At 48.1% G+C, this 26,247-nt stretch overlaps 2 protein-coding genes across 9 annotated transcripts in view; one reads left to right on the plus strand and one right to left on the minus strand.

The window, feature by feature from the left end:
* Positions 1-11,733, minus strand: part of PHF13 (PHD finger protein 13) — a 30,084-nt gene extending 18,351 nt beyond the window's left edge. Inside the window, exon 1 of the mRNA XM_068238961.1 lies at positions 9,899-11,733. Within this exon, the coding sequence (XP_068095062.1) occupies positions 9,899-9,934 (36 nt within the window). The 5' untranslated portion in view covers positions 9,935-11,733. The remainder of the gene's footprint in view (positions 1-9,898) is intronic.
* Positions 11,659-26,247, plus strand: part of KLHL21 (kelch like family member 21) — a 128,753-nt gene continuing 114,164 nt past the window's right edge. For 2 of the 8 annotated variants that reach the window (XR_011021915.1, XM_068238953.1), the window contains exons 1-2: positions 15,121-15,181; positions 18,373-18,491. The gene's annotated coding sequence lies outside the window, so the exon portion shown is untranslated. Of the gene's footprint in view, positions 11,698-11,855; positions 12,041-12,253; positions 12,584-15,120; positions 15,182-16,688; positions 17,067-18,372; positions 18,492-26,247 lie in introns of those variants that run through there. The other 6 variants (XM_068238949.1, XM_068238947.1, XM_068238946.1 and 3 more) reach the window with 6 other exon arrangements.

The raw sequence follows: 26,247 nt of genomic DNA on the forward strand, positions 1-26,247 counted from the left end.
ACTATGGCACCAGAAGCCTAAACCCACACAGCAGCCATAACTCTGCAATATCAGAGGCCTACACCCACACGGCAACCATTACTTTGTGGCACCAGAGGCCTACATCCACAAGACAACCACTACTATGGCACCAATGACCTACACCCACACGGCAACCATTACTCACCATAGGTCTACAACCACACGGCAACCAATAGTATATGGCACTAGGGTCGTACACCCACTTGGCAACCATTACTCTGAGCCTGAAGCTGACTGTACACTATACAACCGCACCACCAAAAAGCACCGTGATGGACTTCACCAACAACTGCCATTGCCGACCACGTAATGTCCTGCGCAGGTCGATGGAATACACCATTTTTGCCCAATCATTTTAGTCTAATTAGGCAAAAAAAAAAAAAAAAATGTATAGTGTATGACCAGCCTCAGTCAACTTTGCAACTCTGTGGCACTAACCTACATACAACACAAATTAGTGGCCAACAACCACACAACAGTTCAGCTACCTCCATGGTCTCTCCTATGGTGAGAATACAGGAGGAGGAATACAATGCAATCTGCTGCCAAACATAACCTGGTTGGCCGCTATTCCCCTGAGCAGGATCATCTTTCTCCAGACTTTCAAAATTACATACAGTGAAATTAAATTCAATTCCTTTTCTTGATCCCGGCACTGCACAGTTGTGCGTTCGATTGTACCAACAGATTGTAGCACATGTGACCAATCTAAGGATATGTACCATAGAATCTCTTGAGAAAACATAATTGTTTGTGGCTGTCAAGAGAAAATATAGGATGAGTATGTACAGATGCCCCATGACATTTTACAATGTTCCCCTGACAAGTTTCTTCAGTGCCACCCCCCCCCCCCCCCCCGCCTCATTTAGAAGGTACAAAACTATCAAGAATAGTAGTTTTGGGGGACATTCATTTAAAAGGTACATGTATCTAAGAAGCCACTATCATTACACAGGAAAGTTTGAATCAACAGCAGAAGTTAAAAAAAAACAAAACAAAAAAAACACACACACACAAGGTGCCACTTTGTCCATTACTAAAGCACAATCAAATTTTACAGATCCACATCGCTTTCTGGGGTATAAATAGATGATTTGCATATTCAGGAATGATGCATCATGGGAAACCACAGGTGCTCACTAAAAGCTGAATGTAAATACCTTCTGTTTTAAGAAGGCAAAATTACTTTTAGGCTCGCTGCAAAAATCCGTTTTGCGATTCCGATATTCCCTCGATGCTAACAAAAGAGAAAAATGCAGCATGCGGTGCAGATTAAAAATCAGAATCGCATGTGAAAATAGATAAAAAATTGAAAGCAGAATCACATGTAGTGTGCAGGAGGCCTTAGCGTTGCTATTAAGTAGGAGGGCTTTTTGGTCTCTTAAGCCTTTATACATTCCTAGTGGGCCTGGGTCACCACAGGCCTGTCTGAGTACAGGTAGTCCCCGGTTAATGAGATAGGGACTGTAGGTTCGTTCTTAACCTAAATCTGTTCGTAAGTCGGAACACTGACATCTCTGTCCCTTGTACCTCCTCTGTGCCCCCAGTGTCCCCCTCTGCCCTCTGTACCTGCTTATACAAAAGTTTAAAAGCCATTTTTTCTTTGAATTTTTTAAAGTCGATTTTGTCAAAAACGAAGTCCAATTTGAAAAAATGTTTTTGACCTGCTCCCATGGAAACACAGAATCTGTGCCGTTCGTATCGGCAGGTCGTTCGTAAGTTGGGGACTACCTATATTCCTCAAAGCTCTGTCACGATAGTCTTCGCCTAACTTTCCTCTATTTCTCCGGGGCTTCAATGGGAGGGGTGAGATTTCTAGTACGTTCCCTGATTCAGTTTCATTCACAACCCTCCTATGACATTTTCCATCATTCTAATTAAAAAGATCTCAGTGAGGCCTTATAAAGGCTGCAGCCACTGTGCAGACCTGGTCACTGGAAGCCTCGAGAGTCTTGGAACACTTCAGCGGTTTAGGCTACGGATGCAAATTTAACATTTCCTTGGCCGAAACAGTAGTTTGTGACCTCCTTAGCAGAAATCTAGAGAATGTATGGACTGTCTCCTAGACATTTCTGAGGTGGTCATTAGCAGTCTGCCTTGCTGGATCAACACCAACCAATCTCTAATGTTCTGGGGAACTTCGACTGCACAGCAATCACTACAAAACTGTTATCCAAAATCATCATGAACCATCGTTTTCAGGCAAAGGAAATTCAAAGTAAGCACATAGCTTTGTGCCTCCAGCCGCTACCAATAGCTGAGCTTAAACATCCGCTGCCAGGGAACAACCGTCTAAATCGGCAAACAAAGCCCCTAGGTGGAAGCTTAAGGCAGTGGTGCTAAACGTGCACATTTTGTTATTTCGCCCATAGGATGAGATTTCTTTTAAAGACGTTTTGATTATCTACAGTTCTGTCAAGCAACCCCTTCCCCTTTCTCGGATTAGGTTTATTGGCCCGCTGACCGTAAAAAGGGCGTGCAACAGAGCCTTGTGAGATCTGCAAGAAAGGCACCATTGTGACACGGCGTACAATAAGAGCTGCTGCATTCCTGAAGACCGCCACCACATTAATACCCAGAGACAATGGCAATCCTATGGATGGGGGCTGCTATCTTCATTCTACCATACACAGGTCAACTTTGTTGTGACTTGTGACACGGGATTGGGACAGTCAGACAGCATAGTGGGTTCACAAACAAAAGATTAGGCGCACCTGTTTGTGCCGATCAGAGGGTTTTACTTGTACGGTGTGGATATACTGAGTAAGGACTACGACATCCATCAAGGAGTTTCTGCCCCTCCCTGGAGGATTCTGGGTGAAGCATTGGGCACAATGGAGATTATGGGGAGAATCGTTCAGCCAGGGTCGGAATCTGTGGCCTTTGATGATCACAGTGACAACCAGCCAAAATTGGATCTCGTCTTCAGGAGGGGGGGGGGGGGGGAGGTGACTAGCTAATTACGCAGTGCTTTAAAGACTTTACGGAAACATTTGAATACATCCCTGACGCTTACAATCTAATTTCCACCATCTCATACTGTGGGGCAAGCCTGGACAGAAACCTCCCAGTAGGGGTTTGAAAGAAAATTAGAGAATCGAAAAAGGAAACTTGAGTAGACACAGGAAGACCACAGAAAACTCTGGGACACACTAGCAGAACCCTCACAACGAGAGCTAGGAGCATACCTGAAGCAGTTGCTCAGAGCAACCAACCCTCGATCTAAGCGTCTGCTCCAATCTTTACTCTTGTACTAGTTTTGAAAAATCTGCCCAGTTATCTCTGGTGGGATCTGAAGACAAGACACCCCTAATTTCTGAGAAATACTGATAAACAGCAGGAATACATAATTACTGTGCAAGGGAAACAGCAGATTCTGGAAGAATTAAGCTTGCCCTACACTATACAATCTGACTGTACAATCTTTAACTGGGTACACACAGATTTTCTGGCTGATTTACTGTCAGATCGATTATTTCCAACATGTCCAATTTGCTTTCTGATCGATTGCCGAGCATTTTCTGATCGATTTGCTATTAAAGTGCACGGAAATCAATCGGAAAATGCTTGGAAATCGATTGGAAAGCAAATCGGACATGTTGGAAATAATCGATCTGACAGTAAATCGGCGAGAAAAATCTCATAGTGTGTACCCAGCAATACACTTATAGATTTGCAGCAGATTCGACCATCAGATAGATTCCAGTCAGATGCCCGTCAGGTCAAATCTGACAGGAATTTGATGTGTGCCATACACTAGGAACGGATTTCCAATAGATTTCAGAATTAAATTATTGAAAATCGGTGCAATGCATTATTGCACCATTCTATTCAATGCAACTATATGGGCCATCAATCTGCTGCCAGCAGCTGATCGACCTAGATTTTCCATCCGAACCCATCGAGCAAATCAATCAAAATTGTCCAGAAATCAATCGATCATGCTTCTTGCAGCATCGATTTCTAGTCGATTCGATCAGAGCAGTCGAATCGGCCGTCGATCGATGGCTGAAAATCGACCAGTGCATGGGCCCCTTAGAACATCTAAGTGGAATAAGGGTCTACCAGAGCACAATTAAGCGCTTTTTTTCAATTTCTACAACTACCTACACACACTAGATAAAGTTCAGCTGGCGGGCGATAAAGATCACAGATGAGAATCTAGTGTGTGTACACAAGTCCAGCATTCCAGATCTTAAGTGACATTTAAGCTACTACCGAGCCCATTGTTATTCCACTCATCCTCAACGGCATAAGCTGCCCCAAGTTTTGCCTTCTACTCCCTCCATAGTAACAGATATGTCACTAGCCTAAGGGCTAACGATGCATCTATACAGCCTCGAATGTTTACCCAAGAGATCAAGAGACCAACCCCTGCCAGGAGACAGTCCTCATGTGTTTCTATGTTCATGCCGAATTTTCGCTTATTTCAAATTCTTCAGCAGCGTCAGTAACTTGTTAAGGCCGGATCCACACTATAAGCGCTTTTGGGAGCGTTTGATTGGTGCTTTCTGAACGCTTTTTAAAAATCGCTCCCATTCACTTAAAATCGCATGAAAACTGCCGCGTTCACAATTGCAGCAATTTTACAGTGAATGGGATCAGCAATGCGCTTTGGAAAAAATGCATGCAGCAGTGCGATATTGCATCACAGTGCATAGTATGAACGGCAGTAGTGCTCTATGTGCACTTCTGATGTCCTTGCTGATCGCATACTATACACTCTGCCGAAATGCGCACGGCAGCGCACATAGTGTGAACGAGGCCTTACTCTGTGCATTCAAAATGGATATGATGCTTATAGGAGAGTTCTATTGGTTAGAGCCATCCACACTCATCCATTGCCTTTTGGAAGACTTCAGTGGCTAAACCATTAAGCAGATGCTACAACTCTACCCTCCCATGAAGTCTCACCTAAGCTAGCCATACCCTAAATCAGGGGTCTCAAACTCAATTTACCTGGGGGCCGCAGGAAGCAAAGTCAGGATGATGCTGGGCCGCATAAGGAATTTCACAATCGCGGCGCATCGCCGCCTCTGCCCGCCCCTCTCACTCTTCCTTCATAGAGAGGGGCAGGGAGAGGCAGCGATCCGTGCGGCGATTGACGTCAGCTTTCAGCTTCAGCTCTGCCCCTTCCAGGAAATGCCGGCGGATTGCCCCCCCGGGCGATTTGGGGGCTCTGCAGCCCTCGTTTAGCGGCGGATTACTTGGGAGCACTGAAGCGAACTATAAGGAAGCTTTTGCCGGCGAGGGCCACAAAATATTGTATCGAGGGCCGCAAATGGCCCGCGGGCGGCGAGTTTGAGACCCCTGCCCTAAATGTTTGTAAATTGGCTAGGTGTTCCTAAAGGCATTGAAGAGAGTACAAAATGTAACAGTTGATCGATTACAAATTAAAAAACTTTATTGTCAAAGGACATTTTTTTTTATTGAATAGGTGTGGCATTGATATACACACAGCTCCGTACAGCACTGACCACAGCGAGTGATAAACGGCATTTCGACATATCTCCAAATAAATTCCTGCCGACTCTAAACAAGCAGCGCAAGGAGATAAAATGACTGTTACTCCACGAACAATTTCCGATCAAGGAGATATGGATCATTTGCAAGATCTGTTGAATGAGCGTATGGCTGAATTTTCTACAAAGTAACACAATGGAAAATCCAGAGGGAAGAAGTAGAACCCCTCAAAATGGTGAGGGAAATGCGATTAGAAGGAATCAAAAATAAAACCCCAAGATACCATCACCAGAGCGCCTCCTGGTAGGCACCATACTTGGATCATTCACCTAGCTCTAACCCATCAACGAAAGACTATAAGCATAGGATGAACCAACACTGCGCAAGCCTAACCCTCAGATAAGAAGCTACAACTCCCACCCTGCTAGGATTTAGTTCCAATCCGCCAACATCAAGCGAATCATGAAAGAGGGAGACCCCGTGGCAATACTCTGTGCTGATCTGGTCTTTAGAGCACCAAACAAAGAACTTGCCAGGCTGGGACTCACTTCATCCATTCCATCGGGGAAGAGGGGGGTTGGGGAACCTGTCTGGCTTGATAGTTCTCTTGCACATACAGTATATTCTATAACAATGTGCAACACCGAGAGCTTACCATTCGATTATACCGTAGCCTACATACTCGGAAACTAAGAGCTCACCATACTACCAAAACAGAACCTAAATATACAACACTCAGAGCTCATAATACTACTTCACCATAATCTAAACATACTAGACCGAGAGCTCGCCATACTATAGCAATGTAGTATACATATACGACACAGCATAGCCTAAATATACGACACCGAGAGCTTACCATTCTATCACACCATAACCTACACATACTAGACCGAGCGCTCACCATACTATAGCAATGTAGCCTACATATACAACAGAGCTCACCACTATTACACCATAGCCTACATATTAGGAAACTAAGAGCTCACCTTACAAAAGAAACATAGCCTAAATATACAACACCGAGAGCTTACCATTCTATTACACCATAACCTACACATACTAGACCGAGAGCTCACCATACTATTGCAACGTAGGCTACATATACTACACAGAGATATATGTAGGCTGTGGTTTAATAGTATAAGACACAGAGCTCACCCTACTATTACACCATAGCCTACATATATACGACAAAGAGCTCAATATACTATTACACCATAACCACCATATACGACGGAGCTCACCATAGTATAGAAACATAGCCTACATATACCACACAGAGAGCTCACCACACTATTACACTATAACCTACACGTACAACACCAAGAAAAGATCACTATACGATTACACCGTAACCTACATATCCATATACGACACAGAGAGCTCAACACAGGTATCTATAAATCACCAATGGTTCATCTTACTGCTACAACCATCTACATATACAGCACCAAAGGGTCACCATACTGCAGTCACCAGGGAAATGTAACTGCACCGACCCTGACTCAAACACTAAGATTATGTCTATCATTCACCTTGGACTTCCATTAATGTTTGAGAAGCTTATTACAGAGTTTGTTGTAGATGTGATACCTCTATCCCACCCAACAAGAACAAATACAACCAAACACATCAAAAAGTACTGTACAGGTATCCAATAGCAACCCCTCAAGTCTGGTTGCTACGAGTGATGAAACTTTACGCTCAGCTTAAGAATAATGCTGAAAAGGGCAACTGCCTCTCAGAAAGATGCAAAGTACATGGAAAGCCGCTCGCCGCACGCATAGCCACCCAGCCAGGGTTATCGCTTTCACAGCTCGAAAAGGCAAATTCACCTCATACAAAGGCTTCTACTGGGAAGGTGCAGCAGTCTCAGGTGCTGTGGACTGCAGCCCTAAAGGGACACCCACAGTCTTGGCGACACGGTGGGAGGGGACCGCAGGAGAGCCCGATGGGAGGAGTCTACTATGACGGACAGTTAACCATGAAATAGCCAACGAGATGTGTGCAATGCAAACAGACGCAGCACTAAGTGCACAGGGAGGTAGTTTGCTAATCTGTCCCTTATACCCTAGAGAGCCCCATACAGCCAGCGATACCCTTTCGTACCCGCCCAGGGCAGAACCCAAGCGTGTCCCATACATATGAAGAATGGTCACCCACATACTTGTGCATAAAGACTGGCATCCCAACCCACCCTTTGTGAACTGGAGAGCTACATACAATATGTAGACATCCCTCCTCTACACAAATGTCTGCTCGTTGATATAATGGAGGCGGCCATAGGGTGGAAAGTGGCTTTCCAATGCTTAGGTTGAGGGATCTCTGATAAACCTGGCTCGTCCTGTAATGCACCCCGGGAGGATTTGCTGCGAACCCCACTTTGTGGAGTCAAAAACTACCTACTTGTTGGCAGATGGTAAACTAAAGCTAAAAACGGCTTCAAGCGAAGAACTAGACTAGCCTCGGCGATGGAACATCTGTGTAGGAAATGACACCCCTAAACCTTAGATCAGTGCTGCTCCCCGATATGAAAAGATTGCACGGAAACAAGCACCAGACTGGTGTCGCACTCCGAGTGTAAAATGTGATCACCCTCCCCCACCCCAGACCATGAAAGGATTATGCAGGACATGGCATTGTAGTGTAAAGTGCCCCCATCCAGAATCTAAACCCCCTGCCCCTCTAGATTATGATAGGGCACCCAGATGTGCCCCCCTTTAGGACCATGGGGGGGGGGGGGGGGGGGACCATGCAGGATAGAGCAATCCGGTTTAACGACCACACACACGCACCCTTTCACTCCCGAATGCAACATCCCTTTTAGACTATGGGAAAATCAAGAGAACCCCCTCTGTCCATATTACTAGACAACGAGAGGACCGTGAAGGACAGAGAACCCCAGATTTATACCCAACCCCCTCCCTCACAGAATTTAAAATGTGATATTTCTTTCTGTGTTACTAGACCATGGAAGGCACCCATAGTACACAGACCCATTTTTAGATCAAGAGAGGATTGTGCAGGACAGTCACCCCTAAAACACATCTGCCACCATAATCCTGATCCACGGTCAGAGGGGTACCCCCAAGCATGTACATCCCTTTCCACTTACAATCATAATCTAGTGGGTTATAGAGCACCAGAAGACACCCCGAGAGTGAGCCATATTGACACCCCTCACCCCAAAAATCATATCAATTCAGAATGACCATCCCAGACGTGCTTCCAACCCCCTCCCTCGTCGCTAGCCCATGGGGAAACAGAGCAAGGCAGATAGGACCCCTGATAACACTTGTGACTCTCTCCCTCCCCCCCATCCATCTACTCGGCACCCAGGATGTGTCCTCACCCCCATCCTGTGTTCACATTCAGGATGTGTGCCCCCACCTAACCAAGATAAGCACCCATATGTGACCTGCCACCCGTTTATCCACCTAGTATGCATTACCCACTTGCTAGACCACAAACAAAGCCAAACCTATTAGCAAATACTGGAGGGAGTGGGTGTAGCTATCGCCCCCCTCTCCTCCGCCAGCCTTCCTCCATAAGCTAGGCACATCTCTTGGGGGGCAGATCTAGTGCAAGATGTTGACGATCACACCAATAAACGTCGAACTGAAGCACACAGGAGTGACATCCGAATCCGATCTTTATCTCTAGGGTGGTCAGCAGGCTATGGGGGTGGTGGGGAGAGGGAGTCTTCACAATCAGCCCCCCTCTACAGCACCCACATAATCGCAGCATTCTGAGCAGGATCGACCAGTAGATGTCATGATTGTTTTCAAGGGCAATTAAATCGCTGGCAGCTGTTATAAGATGTATTTTGCCGAAATAGGGATTAAACTGAAGTAGTCATTGAGGGGAACCCCAATACATGGTGGATTACGCATCGCACAACTGGAAGTATTGGGGGCTGGCATGCCTGGGCACTAATACAAGCTCACCTCCCCCAAGAATCTAACATACCAAGTTAATGATTTGCAATCGATGAAAAAAACTGAAAAATGGGGAGGTGGGGGCATTGTCTTTAGAAAGCCAGCAGGCAAAAAATAGATTAGCCAGGTGCCGTCTGAGTTCTGAGTGTGCAGGATCCAAGATGGTGATCGTTACACGATCACACCTGACATTGGGACAATCAGACAATAAAACGAATCCCCTTCTAACCACTGCCAGTGGGGCTCGGGGTGGCACAGAAGTGGGGGGCACAACTACCTGCCTACAGGGGGCTCAGATATACTTTTTGTGTGTGTGCAAAGACAAGATGGCGCAAGTTGTAATGAGAGAGGGGTCAGTCAGCCCAGTAATGGGGGTTTATCACTAACCATCAGGGGGAGCATACTCAAATAGGAGGGGGTGCACATAAATAGGGGAAGGGGGAACATGCAGATAAAATATAAAATCAACTTACCTCGGAATCAAAAGTTGAAGTAGATGCAGTATCCATGAGTGTAGGTGGGGGGTAGGGAGACACGCTTGAGGGATCAGTGATCAGGGGGAGGTGGGGAATCTTCTTGTTGACTGGAAGTGGGGAATGTGGAGACAACCCCAGAGGAAAACTGGGGGACCACTTCTGGGGGGGGTCCGGATCCAAAGCTCTTCTAAAGGACCTGAGCGGAGGGCATAAAACAGCCCAGAAGGAAGGGAGGAGATGATCCTGGAGCGAGGGGGGGTTTGAGTGATCCGATGAAGGTGGATGGCAGTGGGGCGATCACTTCTGGAAATAGAGGAAAGGCAGTCTTCCTAGCAGGGGTGCCCTGAGTGGGGGTGGGGGAGGCAGGGAGCGGCAGCCCTGAGGGAGGTGAACCAGTCAAAGTGGAAGGCTGTAGGGGGATACTTCCAGTTTAGCTGTGCGATCCTTTCAGAAGGGGTTCCTGAGTGGTGTTGGGGGTTGGGACAGTCCATGAGAGGTGGGGGATAACTGATCTGAGGTCCAAGCGAAGGTGGATCGCATCCAGGCTATCCCTTCTCGAATCTTGGGGTGCAGTCCTCCTGAGTAAGGGTGGGGGCAAGAGGCAGGGAGGGCTTCCCAGTATTAGTGGTGCTTTATCCTCCGAATGGAAGTGTGTAAGCAGATCCCTGGAGTCTTGGGGTTCAATCCCCCTGGAAGAGAGAGAGTCCACAACTGCAGTAGGGATCAGGACACAGCCTAGGAGTAGTAGTGCTGTATCCTGTACAGGGGAGGGGAATGAGTGATCTGATGAGGATCCAGTGAAGGTGGATGGCAATCAGTCGGTTCCTCCTCTTGTGTTGGGGGTGCAGCCCTCCTGGCAGAGAGATAGTCCTGAGTGGGGGGTGGTTGGGAGCAGGAGGCAGCCAAGGAGTAGTAGTGGTATAACCCCTGGAGGGGAAAGGGGGATCTGGTGGGGTTCCAGTGAAGGTGGATGGCGGTCAGGGGTGGGATCCTCTTGGCAGAGAGCCCTGTGTGAGGGTGGGGAGGCAGCCCTGGAGTAGTAGTTGTGAATCCAGTAGAGGTATGGGGGTGATCTAAAGGGGATCCAGTCAGGGGTGGATGATGGCAGTCAGGGGTGGAATCCTCCTCCTGGAAGATAGCCTCGAGTGGGGGTGGGGAGCAGGAGGCAGGGAGGGCAGCCTAACAGTAGTAGTAGTGCTGGATCCTGTAGAGGGGGAGGGGGTGATCTGGTGGGGATCCAGTGAAGTCGGATGGCAGTCAGGCGACCCCCTCGTCGAGTCTTGGGGTGCAGCTCCCCCCTTGGAAGAGTCCTGAGTAGGGGGTGGGAGCAGGGGAAGTGCTGGCAGATCCTGTAGAGGGGGTGATCTGATGAGGGGATCCAGTGAAGCTGGATCTCAGGCAGGCGATCCCTCCTGGAGTTCTGGGGTGCAGCCCTGTCGGTGGGGCAATCCTGGGGGGAGGTCAGCTGCCCAGCCTGGGTTCATTCAACCAAGCCACGCTGCCCTTCAATCACAGCCCATCTCCAGCCGTCAGGTCAGAGCCCCCCAACTAACCAAGAGAACACCCCGATGCTGAGCTTTCTTCTCCTGTGGATCGCGTCTCCGCTCTCCTCTTCGCCTCTTAGCACGTCACTGACAATTTTTGCTTTTGTTAATCTCTCCTCCTCGGTGGGATTGGCCAGTCTCTGAGGAAATAGCGGCGCGGAGGATGCCGGGACTTGTAGTCTTCTGCGCGCTGAGACCGTTTTTTTTTTTCAACGACCAACTTTATTAACAACGACTGAAATGACGTTGTAGGTGAGCTTGGTTTTGCCGCTTTGTTCTCTTTCTCTTCAGCGAGTAAACGCTTGCTTATTTTTCCCCTAGTAGTGTAAAATCTCCAGATGAAGACAGTCACGTGAGGAGGGTGGGCGTGGCCACTGGCCAGGCGCTATCTGTTGGTCTTCGCTCCTCCCCTCAGGGGGGTCTGGCTGGGAGCCTCCTCTTGTTGCTATAGTGCTGAGTAGCCAATCCTGAAGAGATTGGGTGGGAGCTGGGGGGGTCTTGCCATAGAGAAGGACGCACATGGTCAGACCTGCTGGAGTTCAGCCAAGTTCTGCATTGCTGGGAAACTTTTGGGACTCATTAGCACAAACTAAAGGCAGGGACCACACTTGTTAAAAATCGCATGCTTCGCTATGGAGACGCACGCGTCCGCTGGGAACGCAGCGATTTTTATTGCATGAGGGCTCTTTCACACCAGAGCCCTTTTTCAGCGGTTTAACGCAAAATCTATACTTTGCGTTAATCAAGGTAAAAGGAAAGTCCATAGACTTTCAGTTTACCTTTTTACGTTTCGATGCGTTGCGGTACGACGCACCCGGGAGCATTTTGTCGTCGGGAATCAGCGTTTTCCCATTGGGTTAATTAATTATTACCGCCGCTACTTAGCGTCGCACCGCAGATTCCCGACGACACGCCACAGCCTATTCAACGCGTGCAGGAACCGCCTCCTGCACGCGTTGTCTAATGTGAAAGAGGCCTGATTCAAAAACTCCCTGCAGCATAAAATCGTACATCGAGTGCGATTACTGAAGACTGCCAGCAGTCGATAGTGAGTAACGCTCGTGTTAAACCGCACGCTAAATGTGAAAATTCTTCTGCGGAAATCTCACAAGTGTAATCCCAGTCTTTCACATTGAAGGTAGGAACACACTAGGCAGAAACGCTAGCGTTGCAAAAAACGCACATAATGCACAGTGTTCTCCCCAGAATTTTTTTCCAGCCGGGTGGCATGAAATAGTAGCCGGGTGGCATGAAAAAGTAGCCGGGTGGAGAGAGTTGAAAATGCAGGGCAACTGTGCTTACAGCATAGGAGGAGGTGAGGAGGTGAGCCGATGACAGCCGGGTGGTCACCAAATCTAGCCGGGTGGAGCACCCGGCTAAAAGAGCCTGGGGAGAACACTGATGCAAGTCAATAGGCCGCATAAAAAAACATACATTTGCATTAGGCAATGTGCATTTTTAAAAAACGCTGCTCTTGCTGCATATTTTTCCAAAACGCACATAATGAAAGTCAATGGTGACGCAGAGGTATTGCGTTTTTAAGCATTTTTTAAAGAAAACCAAGTTTGATGATGGACTTCCGCTTCCTGTTGACTTCCTAGTGATTTGCATTAAAAACAAAAACGCATGTGCGGTAGCGAAACGAAAACGCACTAAAAATGCACAAATGCATATGCAGCAAAACATTATCTTTCCTATACTGGTGGCTGGATAGTGTACTGGTTAAGGGCTCTGCCTTTGAATTCCTGGCTAGGTCAAGTATCTATTCAGTAAGGAGTTCAAGGCAAGACTCCCTAACACTGCAGGGTGGCCTCTTGAGCGCGTCCCAGTGGCTGCAGCTCTTGAGCGCTTTGAGTCCGACAGGAGAAAAGCGCTATACAAATGTTCAGATTATTATTATTATTATGCTGCCTAGTGTGTTCACAGCCTGATGCCTACTGGAAATCGCAATCGGTGTACAAGTCACTAGCATTAAATTCAAAAGCACCAGAAATTGTTCCAGGAAACGATGCTAAAATTGCTACAAAAGCGCTTAGCGACTGTGTTTTGCAATTTGTAGTTGGCCCCACCTCTATAAGTTCGTACACACATTTGACTAAAGACGGCTGAGTCGGACCGATAATCAAGCATGTGTACAGCGACCCCCATCCCAAGCGGATCAACTCACTCCCCCACCCCCCCGGGCCGCGACGGATGATCCTATTGTCTACACTGCTCCTCGTCTCTCCGCCTCCCCACAGAGCAACACAGCGCATCGTCAGCTACACAGCTGACTCACATCTGTGCAGCCCGGCCCAGCGATGTCTCCCAAGGGGTCCAGGTTTCCGATCCCCAATGAGTGTCATCCATCAAAATTGTGTACGCACCTTTAGATGACATTTTCTAGCCATGAAACAAACAAGGCTACCAAAGGTCTGATGACTTGTCCCCAACAGTCCAAGTGTATCAACAAGGTCAACGACACAAATGCATGAAGGACAGGCTGTAGAAGACAACAACAACAACAACAAATAACATTTGTAAAGCGCTTTTCTCCCGTGGGACTCAAAGCGCATAAGCATGGCTCCGACCATCGTGGTACAGGGGAAGAATTTTATAAATCTGGAAATGCCAGGCTAAACAGGTGGCTTTCAGTCTGGATTTGAATAGCTCCAGGGATGGTGCTGTCTTTACTGGGTGTGGTAGGGAGTTCCAAAGAGTAGGGGCAGCATGACAGAAGGCTCTGTCTCCAGATTTTTTGAGGTGCACTCTGGGAGTGACCAAGTTTATAGAACTTGCTGATCTGAGGTTGTGAGAGGTGTGGTGCAGCTTCAGCAAGTCCTTCATGTATCCAGGGCCCAGATTGTGCAGGGATTTGAATGTCAGCAGTCCAATCTTGAAGAGTATTCTCCATTCTACTGGTAGCCAGTGCAGTGAACGAAGGATCGGTGTAATGTGACAGTGGCGAGGCTGGTTTGTTAGCAATCTGGCAGCAGCATTCTGCACTAATTGCAGGCGACGCAAGTCTTTTTTGGGGAGGCCAGCATAAAGGGCATTGCAGTAGTCTAGCCGTGATGTGATGAAGGCGTGGACTAGGGTTGGAAGATCCTCTGGGGGAATCAGATGTTTAATCTTTGCAATGTTCTTCAGATGAAAGAAGGAAGATTTAACTACAGATGAAATTTGGTTTCTGAAACTCAATTCCCCATCGATTAGTACGCCAAGGCTGCGCACAAGGTTGGAGCTGTTTATGTCTGAATTCCCAATCCTGATTGGTGTTGCTTTAGGATAGAGCTGTTTTGATGGCGAGCACTGGCTTTGGACAAACAGGACCTCAGTTTTGTCAGCATTCAGTTTCAACCAGTTATCATTCATCCATGCCTGAAGCTCAGCTAAGCAAGAGTTTATTTTTGGGGTAGGGTCTGTTCCACCAGGTTTGAAGGACAGGTATAGCTGTGTGTCATCGGCGTAGCAGTGGTACGTCAGGCCATGTCGTTGGATAAGTGTACCGAGTGGCAACATGTAGATTGCAAACAGCAGAGGGGATAGGATTGATCCTTGTGGCACTCCGAATTGTAGAGGTGCAGGTTTGGACATTATAGGTCCTAGGGATACTCTCTGTGTTCTGTCAGTCAGGAATGATCTGAACCACTGGAGGACTGATCCACTGATGCCACAGTACTCCTGCAGTCTGTTAAGAGACTTCCAAAGGAGAGGTGACATTCATGAGAAGTCCTGGATGCAAGAGTAAGAAGAGGTGACCAAGCAGGACGACAAGAGGAGTAAAGGGTACTTATCCGTTAGCCGGGCGCATCTGGCAGGTGGCGCTAATTACTATTCCCCCTCCAGGCCGACATGGATAGTAGGGAAAGATGTAACTCTGGTGGAGTTTTGTCGCCACCTGTCGGATGCGCCCGGCTAACGGATAAGTACCGAGTAAAGTTTCCGGGAGGGATGGTACAGCAAAATCCTCGTTATCCAGAACTCAGGCATCCGGAAGTCTCAACTAACCGCCATGCCTGTGGGATAACCGGGACTTTGTTTTTGGGGTGTTTGCAGCCTTTTGCTACTTGCCAAGCCTCCAGCGACGTCATGCAGCCTTCCTCCTGCTCCTAGTGGGCTCCTAACGGCTTCAGGTGGCACGCCTGCTTTCGTGCACGGACGGTGGAAGCCGGAAAGGCTGCAAGACGGAAGAGGAAGGCTGCAAGACGTCGCTGGAGGCTCAGTTAGTATTTGGGGGGGGGGGGGGGGGGGGAGGGTTGTGCCTTTTAGGCTGGTTACTCAAGCAACCAGCAAGCACATGTATCTGCTGGTTCCGGACACCGAGCACTCTTCTGTATCTGGAGATTAATGAAGAAATCTATGGAGGGGATAGCTTATGTAGAGCTTTGTATTAGTGTTAGGAGTTTCAGCTGGTTCCTTTGAGTGATTGGCAGCCAACTGAGGGATTGGCAGAGAGGGGCGGCTTTAAAGGGACACTTAAGTCAAACAAAAAAAGAGTTTTACTCACCTATGGCTTCCAATAGCCCCCTGCAGCTGTCCGGTGCCCTCGCCATCTCCCTCCGATCCCCCTGGCCCCGCCGGCAGCCACTTCCTGTTTCGGTGACAGGAGCTGACAGGCTGGGGACGCGAGTGATTCTTCGCGTTCCTGGCCACAATAACTCCATCTATGCTGCTATAGCATATATCATATACCATATAGCAGCATAGAGGGTGCTAATGTGTCTGGAACCGCGAAGAATCACTCGCGTCCCCAGCCTGTCAGCTCCTGTCACCGAAACAGGAAGTGGCTGCTGGCGGGGCCAGGAGGATCGGAGGGAGACAGCGAGGGCACCGGACAGCTGCAGGGGGCTATTGGAAGCTATAGGTGAGTAAAACTCATTTTTTTTTGTTTGACTTAAGTGTCCCTTTAAGGGAGCGGGAGGAGTGGTGGATGAGATAAGCAGACGAGTACAGTACGAACTGGTGAAGTGCCTTTTTATTTGGGTTTTTGGCCGTTCTTTTCGTTGGGGGGGGGGGGGGGTGTAGGCCGCAGAGTAGGGTTGTACAGTAGTCAAGGAAATTATTAGTGCATGTCAAGCATTTTAGTAGCCTCTTGTGTGAAGAATTAATTTTTTTTTAGATGGAAGTACCATGAGGTAATTAATGTGTTAATACGTACTTTAAATGAGAGTTCAGAGTCCAGAGTTACCCCAAGACAGTGAACTTTAGGGGTTGAGGTTATTGGTGTGTTTTCTACATTAATGTGAACTATGGTGGGGGCGCAGAGAAAGCAAGAAGAAATATTACCATCTCCATTTTACACATTTTAAGTCTGAGGAAATGGGATGACTTGAATGCAGAAACAGCAGACAGACAGTCAGGGACAAGAGATAGTAGTGTAGAGAGGTCACGGGCTAAGAGATTTGGGTGTCATCAGTGTGAAGGTGATACTGTAAACTAAAAGAGCATATTAATTGTCCCAGGCCATGAGTACAGATGGAGAATCGGTCCAAGAACAGAGCCTTGTGGTACACCGACAGAGAGCAGGAATGGTATGTGACAGCAATAATGTGGCGCTGCCAGGGAGTTTTCAGGAGTCCCAGGGATGCTGATTGGACTCGAGAAGAGGGGAAATAACAGCAGAATCAGTAAGAACACAGGTATAAATATATATAACGGGGGACCCCAGTAAAACATAGATCTGGTTCCCATTGTTCACACCCCTTTCCCCATCGCTCCCTCAGAGTCATATAACAAGTGTGGCCACAACAGCATCTGATCTGAAAGTTGAACCCCTGTATCAGAAGGGAAATTAATTGGGACTCTTAACATGCAGGCCCGGTCCGCCCATGATGCCAAGCGAGGCAACTTCCTCAGGCGGCAGAAGTCTGGGGACAGCACCAGGCAGAAACAGGAAGTGAAGAGAGTGCCTGGCCAACCTATACTGGGGGCAACTGTACCTAGCTACCAACACTGGGGGCACCTATAACTGGCTACCTACCTATAGCCTACCTACCCTATACTGAGGGTGTTTTTTTGGAGGACTCACCGCAGCTATAATGTGCGGTGCAAATTGTCGGTTGCTGTGCGATCATTCCAAATCGGGTGGGGGGGGGGGGCACATCCTCACAAGTTTGCCTCAGGCGGAAAAGTCTAGCACTGGCCCTGTTAATAAACTGCTTTATTTCACTGGTCTATTTTCAAGATGCATGAATTTACATTTAATTTGCATCAACCTAGAATTATTTGCATCTCATCGACTATCTCTGCCAGTCAGTCAGGAAGACTGAGGGCTTCACTCCTGAAATGTTTAATGTAAGGCCCGGTGCACACCAAAACCTGCTAGCAGATCCGCAAAATGCTAGCAGATTTTGAAACGCTTTTTCTTCTTTTTCTGTAGCGTTTTAGCTAGCGTTTTGCGGTTTTGTGTAGCGTTTTTGGTGTAGTAGATTTAATATATTGTTACAGTAAAGCTGTTACTGAACAGCTTCTGTAACAAAAACGCCGGCAAAACCGCTCTGAACTGGCGTTTTTCAGAGCGGTTTGCGTTTTTCCTATACTTAACATTGAGACAGAAACGCCTCCGCAATCCAAAATCTGCAGCAGCCCGGGAGTATGCGTTTCTGCAAAACGCCTCCCGCTCTGGTGTGCACCACCCCATTGAAATACATTACCCAAGCGTATCCACAGCCGCAAGCGGATCGCAAAACGCAGCCGAACCGCTCTGGTGTGCACTAGGCCTAACAGTATATTGACATTATAATTACCGGTAGTTAGAATTTATATAGCGCCAACATCTTGCACAGCGCTGTACAGAATATATGGTCTTGTCACTAACTGTCCCTCAGAGGGACTCACAATTCTGTCCCTACCATAGCCATTTGTCTATGTGTCATGTAGTGTATGTATCGTAGTCTAGTGCAAATTTAGGGGGAAGCCAATTAACTTATTTCAATGATTTTGCAGTGCAGGAGGAAACCAAGTGGAGTGCCTGGGGGAAACCCACACAGATACAGGGATAACATACAAGCTCCGTGCAGGTAGTGCCCTGGCTGGGGTTCAAACCATGGACCCAGCGCTGCAAGGTGAGTGTGCTATCCACTAGGCCACCGTGCTGCTTGACATTTTTTTCTGCTCACAAATTTTTCCCAGATCCCAAAAAAGGGGAAGCGGTTTGTAATATTTCATATGTTTGTATCTATTTTGCAGTGCTGAACACCATGCATAAATATGCTAAAAACACAAACATTTCCCTTAAAGGACACCTGAACTAAGAGGGATAGGAAGGATCACATATTTATTCCCTTTTAAACAATACTAATTGTCTGGCTATCCTGCTGATCTTTTTGGCTGCAGTAGTGTCTGAATCACACACCTGAAACAAGCATGCAGTTAATCTAGTCTCACTGCAATCAGAGCTCCTTATATGCATGCTTGTTCAGCGGCTATGGTTAAAAGTATTAGGCTACGTTCACAGTGGCAATTGCGATCCCTGCTTCACCAGGAACGCAACGGATTGGGACAGCTTTCCCCCGCACATTATGCTCGCATTGCGTCAGTTACAGTGAAGCATACAGTCAATGAAATGTATGCTTTACTTTTACTGTTAATGCCCACATTTGGCGGTAACGCACTGCATGATGTTATACAAGTTATACTGCACCGCTCCCACCGCACTGTGAAGTAGGTAGTGCATTGCAGTGTGGTAAGCTGCGTTACACTGCACTGCAACTCACCACTGTGAACTTGCTAGACTAGAGAACAGAGGAGCCAACAGGATAAAAAGTGATAAAAACTTTAAAATTGCTAGGTAGGCAGTGGTGGACTTACCTCCGGAAAGCAGACACGAACAACTGTCTGAATCAAACAATTTAATTTATTAAGAGTTCCCCAAGAAATGCAACGCGTTTCGCAGGCACAGCCCGCTTCATCAGGAAATAGAATAGGGGACAAAAAACAGTAGCTCGGTAAAAACACAAATACTTTCATGTGGTCCACCGCCGGAGGTTCCTCTCGCTAAGTGTCTGACGCTACTTCCTGTTCAAACAGGAAGTAGCATGAGGCACTTAGAAATCGTACCACCACAGTGGATGGAGGTATGTTTTCCTGCCCGCTCTGCTGCCACTGATAGATGCTGGAGGGGAGCGCTGAGGGGAGAGCCCGAGGTAAGGGACTGTCCCCCCTCCTCGCTGATGTGTGGCCAAGCTCTACCCTCATGCTGCAACCCCTCCGGCCCCCCAAAACGTCCCTAAGCGGGTTGGGTGCATCCAAATTTTCGCAGGGGAGGCCAGTGATTTCTAGTTACACCCCTGAGCATGATAGTTCACAAAATGCTACATGCAACGCTTTTGTAATCGCAGTGCTGCAGTGTGAATGCGCTGGAGCTTACTGCAGCACAAGCACCCCCAGTGTAAAGCTGGCCACTAACGGTCCAATTTCTAGCGAAAATCGTTCGAGCGATCAGAAATTCTGATCGGATTGGTTGTAAATAATCTCCATTGGTGGACACAATGGATTATGAACGAGTGAAAAAAAATGTCGCCCGAATGAATTTTCGCCGAACGAAAATTTGGATTTTCTTGGTGGTCGTGATAGATAGGAAGCAATGATTGGTTAGTTGATGGTGTAGTGAACGATTTTTCGTCCGATCAGAATTTCTGATCGCTCGAACGATTTTTCGCTAGAAATTGGACCGTTAGTGGCCAGCTTAAAACAACCCTAAGGGCTGGAACCCACAGGAGCGCTTTTGGCAGCGTTTTGGCAGCACTGCGATACGCTAGCAGTTTGCCAAAACGCTGGGCTAATGTTAATGGATGGGGCAACTTCCACAGGAGCGTTTGCGTTTCCCAGAAACGCAAACGCAGGACCTGCAGCATTTTGGGAGCGTTAGCGCTTCAATGTAAAGTATTGAAACGCTAGCAGAAACGCTCAGCAAAACCTAAACTGAGCGGTTTTGCTAGCGTTTTGCGGTTCAGCACACTGTAACAAAATGAAAAATAATTCACAGGACCAATCAGGATAAAAACGCAAAACGCAAAACGCTAGGCACCCGCTGGGGAAAAAAATACAATGTTGCAAAACACGACCAAAAACGCGCATGAATCCGCTTGCAAACCGCTCAGACAAAACGCTAGCGGTTGCGTTTTGCGTTTGCGGTTTTCAGTGGGTTCCAGGCCTTACGGTCTATTTCCACTTTGTGCCGCGCCCGTTTATGAATTGTGCGCGTCACCCCTGCTGCATATGAAGCCGCAGCAGAATCGCTATAGCCATGCCATGCACGGCTATACGGATTTGAATGTGGCCTGCATAAAAATGCTAACGCAATTTTTTTTGCCCGCACGCAGTTTCATATGCAGCCTATTGATTTCAATAGTCTGCAATTCTTCTTGGGTCGCTCTCCTAAAAAATAATAATTTCGGATTGTGGCCACAGGCCGAAAAACAATTGTTGATCCAGTGAAACTTGAACCAAATAAGTCTAGGGAGGTTTGAGGCGCCCCGAGTGATATAAAATGTGAAAAATAGTGTTGAACAGGAGTGCAAGTCATTAGTGCTGATCTCCTGTACAAATCAAGCAGCCAAATCAGCAAAATAAGTTTATGAAAAGCATCAAAAACAAATCATAGCTTCCGACTGTCCCTCTTTTGGAGGGACAGTCCCTCTTTGGGAGCCCTGCCCCTCTGTCACCCTCATTTGTCCCTCTTTCAGGACTTTGTCCCTTTTTCTATGTAAGTATATATATTTATCTACTAGAAAATGTGTTTGATTGACTCTAAACTTTATTCCCATCCTTTAAATTGATACATTACTAATTTTAAAATGTTAATATGAAGGAAAATGAACCATGATAGAAAGGACCAGTGTGGTTTGAATTATAAAACAACATATTTTTCTTATGAAATCTTTATGGTATGCGTGACTAGGGTTGTGACAGGGGTGTGATCAATCGTGTGGCAGGGGTGTGGCTTAACTTTAAAGAGAACCCGAGGTGGGTTTGAAGAATGTTATCTGCATACAGAGGCTGGATCCAGCCCAGCCTCTGTTGCTATCCCAAACCCCCCTAAAGTCCCCCTGCACTCTGCAATCCCTCATAAATCACAGCCACCGCTGCTGACAAACAGCTTGTCAGAGCTGGCTGTGTTTATCTCTATAGTGTCAGTCTGCTGCTCTCCCCGCCTCCTGCAGAACTCCAGTCCCCGCCTGCATCCCTTCCTTACCTGCTGATTGGAGGGAAGGGATGGGGGCAGGGGCCGGAGCTATGCAGGAGGCGGGGGAGCAGCCGAGACTGACACTACAAATGTAAACACAGCCTCACAGCACGGCTGTGATTTATGGAGGATTGCAGAGTGCAGGGGGACCTTAGGGGGGTTTGGGATAGCAACAGAGGCTGGGCTGTATAGGCAGATCCAGCCTCTGTATGCAGATAACATTCTTTAAACACACCTCGGGTTCTCTTTAACTCAAAAAGTTGGGAGGTATTACAAAGTGTTTCAGCAAACTAGCCAAGTTATTGAAAACAATAAAAAAAAGTGTGTTTAGCGCTTTTCATAGAATTATTTATCTGGCTGATTTCTAGAGGAGGGAGGTACTAGTGACCTACGTTCCCGTGAAACACCATTTTTTGACGATCATGTCACTTGGTTCACCTCCAACCTCTCTAGACTAGATTTTTTGAATTGTTTGACTTTTGATTGGTTGTCAGGAGTCCAGCTTATCAGGGAATCTTATCGAGCAGTTCCTCTGGTCCACAAAGCACAGTGTGGCTCTCAGTACAGCCGGCGGCCAGAACTAAGCCGAGTTTATCATTGACAAAACTGTACTTTGAATCTGTTGACAACTATAATAAAGAATAGAGCAGATCAATCTATACATCGTCCCGTGGAACAATCACAGGGACGGGCCCTCTTCCTGGCCCAGATGCCTGTGTTAGGCCAGACAACCTTTCACACAACTAGCTGTTGCAATCGACTTCCTGTTCATTAATCAGTCAGAGGAGGGAGACAAATTGAAGTGCACATGCGTGCGTTGGCTCTTCTGCCCAATCTTTCCCTGCCAAGAAAGTTCCGCAAGGTTTTCATGGTCCTGCCACAGTACATCGATCGGTTATTTGCAGATAAAAGTTGCACACACACGCAAAATAACTGTCACCCACAGAGATCAGGACTCCTTCACAGCTAATGATGCATTCTTTTACTAAGGGCTCTTTCACATTAGGGCAGATTTTCTGCGTTTCAACGCAAAGGATAAAGTTTGCGTTACCCAAGGTGAAATGAAAGTCCATAGACTTTCATTTTAGCTTTCACATATAATGCAGCCTTTTTGTGCGTTGCGTTCCACTGCACCCAGGCGCAGTTTTTTGGCCAACGCTAGCTTTATGCGTTACAATGTTAGTCAATGTAAAACGCACACTATGCGCGTTTTTAATCCGTTAACGCAGGCAATCAGTCCCAGAATGCAACAGAGGAACAATGTAGAAAGTTGAAAACTAAAAGAAAAAAAAATTATCTGCGTTTTCCTATGTCCTGTAACGCATTGAAAACGGATTAAAAACGCACACTCACTGCAGTGCAACGCATATCAAAACGCATACAACAAAACGTATGCTTTGAGCGTTCTCCAACGCAAGCTCTGATGTGAAAGAGCCCTAACAGGAATTCCCCAATTCTCAAAAGAATCGCTTGCTGCACAAAAGCGCCGCCCACACTGAGCCACCACCCACAACTGCACTGTCCACACTAAGCCACTGCCCACAACTGCACTGTCCACACTAAGCTGCCACCCACAACTGCACTGTCCACACTAAGCCACTGCCCACAACTGCACTGTACATACTAAGCTGCCAACCACAACTGCACTGTCCACACTAAACCACTTCCCACAACTGCATTATCCAGACTGAGCCACCACCCACAACTGCACTGTCCACACTAAGCCACCACCCACAACTGCACTGTCCACACTAAGCCACGGCCCACAACTGCACTGTCCACACTAAGCCACGGCCCACAACTGCACTGCCCACACTAAGCCACGGCCCACAACTGCACTGTCCACACTAAGCCACGGCCCACAACTGCACTGTCCACACTAAGCTGCCACCTACAACTGCACTGTCCACACTAAGCTGCCACCTACAACTGCACTGTCCACACTAAGCCACCACCCACAACTGCACTGTCCACACTAAGCTGCCACCTACAACTGCACTGTCCACACTAAGCCACCACCCACAACTGCACTGTCCACACTAAGCCATTGCCCACAACTGCACTGTTCACACTAAGCTGTCACCCACACCTGCAATGTCCACACTAAGCCACTGCCCACAACTGTACTGTTCACCCTAAGCTGCCACCCACAACTGCACTGTCAACACTAAGCTGCCACCCACACCTGCAATGTCCACACTAAGCCACCGCCCACAACTGTACTGTTCACACTAAGCAGCCACCCACAACTGCACTGTCCACACTAAGCTGCCACCTACAACTGCACCGTCCACACTAAGCCACTTCCCACAACTGCACTGTCCACACTAAGCCACTCTCCACAACTACACTGTCCACACTAAACCACCGCCCACAACTGTACTGTTCACACTAAGCAGCCACCCACAACTGCACTGTCCACACTAAGCTGCCACCTACAACTGCACCGTCCACACTAAGCCACTTCCCACAACTGCACTGTCCACACTAAGCCACTCTCCACAACTACACTGTCCACACTAAACCACCGCCCACAACTGCACTGTCCACACTAAGCTGCCACCTACAACTGCACCGTCCACACTAAGCCACTTCCCACAACTACACTGTCCACACTAAACCACCGCCCACAACTGCACTGTCCACACTAAGCCGCCACCCACAACTGCACTGTCCGCACTTAACCACTGCCCACAACTGCACCACCCACACTAAGCCACTGCCCACAACTGCACTGTCCACACTAAGCCTCCACCCACAACTGCACTGTCCACACTAAGCCTCCACCCATAACTGCAATGTCCACACTAAGCCACCGCCCACAACTGCACTGTCCACACTAAGCCACTCTCCACAACTGCACTGTCCACACTAAACCACCGCCCACAACTGCACTGTCCACACTAAGCCACTCTCCACAACTGCACTGTCCACACTAAGCTGCCACCTACAACTGCACCGTCCACACTAAGCCACTTCCCACAACTACACTGTCCACACTAAACCACCGCCCACAACTGCACTGTCCACACTAAGCCGCCACCCGCAACTGCACTGTCCGCACTTAACCACTGCCCACAACTGCACCACCCACACTAAGCCACTGCCCACAACTGCACTGTCCACACTAAGCCTCCACCCACAACTGCACTGTCCACACTAAGCCTCCACCCATAACTGCAATGTCCACACTAAGCCACCGCCCACAACTGCACTGTCCACACTAAGCCACTCTCCACAACTGCACTGTCCACACTAAACCACCGCCCACAACTGCACTGTCCACACTAAGCCACTCTCCACAACTGCACTGTCCACACTAAACCACTCTCCACAACTGCACTGTCCACACTAAACCACCGCCCACAACTGCAATGTCCACACTAAGCCACTGCCCACAACTGCACCAACCACACTAAGGCCTCTTGCACACTGCATGCATTTCAGATTCCGATTCCGCTTTTTAATCTGTTTTTACATCCGATTCCGATTCAGATTTTTAATCTTAACTGCATGCTGCGTTTTTTGATCCGTTTTTCTGTTGAATGTATTCAAGGAAAATCGGAAACGGAATCGGAATCGGAATCGGAAAACGGATTTGCAGTGTGCAGGGACTGGAGCCTAAGCCACCGCCAACAACTGCACTGTCCACACTAAGCCACCGCTCACAACTGCACTGTCCACACTAAGCCACTCTCCACAACTGCACTGTCCACACTAAACCACCGCCCACAACTGCACTGTCCACACTAAGCCACTCTCCACAACTGCACTGTCCACACTAAACCACCGCCCACAACTGCACTGTCCACACTAAGCCACTCTCCACAACTGCACTGTCCACACTAAACCACCGCCCACAACTGCACTGTCCACACTAAGCCACTGCCCACAACTGCACTGTCCACACTAAGCTGCCACCTACAACTGCACCGTCCACACTAAGCCACTTCCCACAACTGCACCAACCACACTAAGCCACCGCCAACAACTGCACTGTCCACACTAAGCTGCCACCTACAACTGCACCGTCCACACTAAGCCACTGCCCACAAATGCACCAACCACACTAAGCCACCGCCAACAACTGCACTGTCCACACTAAGCCACCGCTCACAACTGCACTGTCCACACTAAGCCACGGCCCACAACTGCACTGTCCACACTAAGCCACTGCCCACAACTGCACTGTCCACACTAAGCCGCCACCCACAACTGCACTGTCCGCACTTAACCACTGCCCACAACTGCACCACCCACACTAAGCCACTGCCCACAACTGCACTGTCCACACTAAGCCTCCACCCACAACTGCACCACCCACACTAAGCCACTTCCCACACCTGCAATGTCCACACTAAGCCTCCACCCATAACTGCAATGTCCACACTAAGCCACCGCCCACAACTGCACTGTCCACACTAAGCCACCGCCCACAACTGCACTGTCCACACTAAGCCACTCTCCACAACTGCACTGTCCACACTAAACCACCGCCCACAACTGCACTGTCCACACTAAGCTGCCACCCACAACTGCACTGTCCGCACTTAGCCACTGCCCACAACTGCACCAACCACACTAAGCCACCGCCAACAACTGCACTGTCCACACTAAGCCACTAAAGTTATCTC

Source organism: Hyperolius riggenbachi, chromosome 6 (assembly GCF_040937935.1).
Source record: "Hyperolius riggenbachi isolate aHypRig1 chromosome 6, aHypRig1.pri, whole genome shotgun sequence".
Taxonomy (NCBI): Eukaryota; Metazoa; Chordata; class Amphibia; order Anura; family Hyperoliidae; genus Hyperolius; species Hyperolius riggenbachi.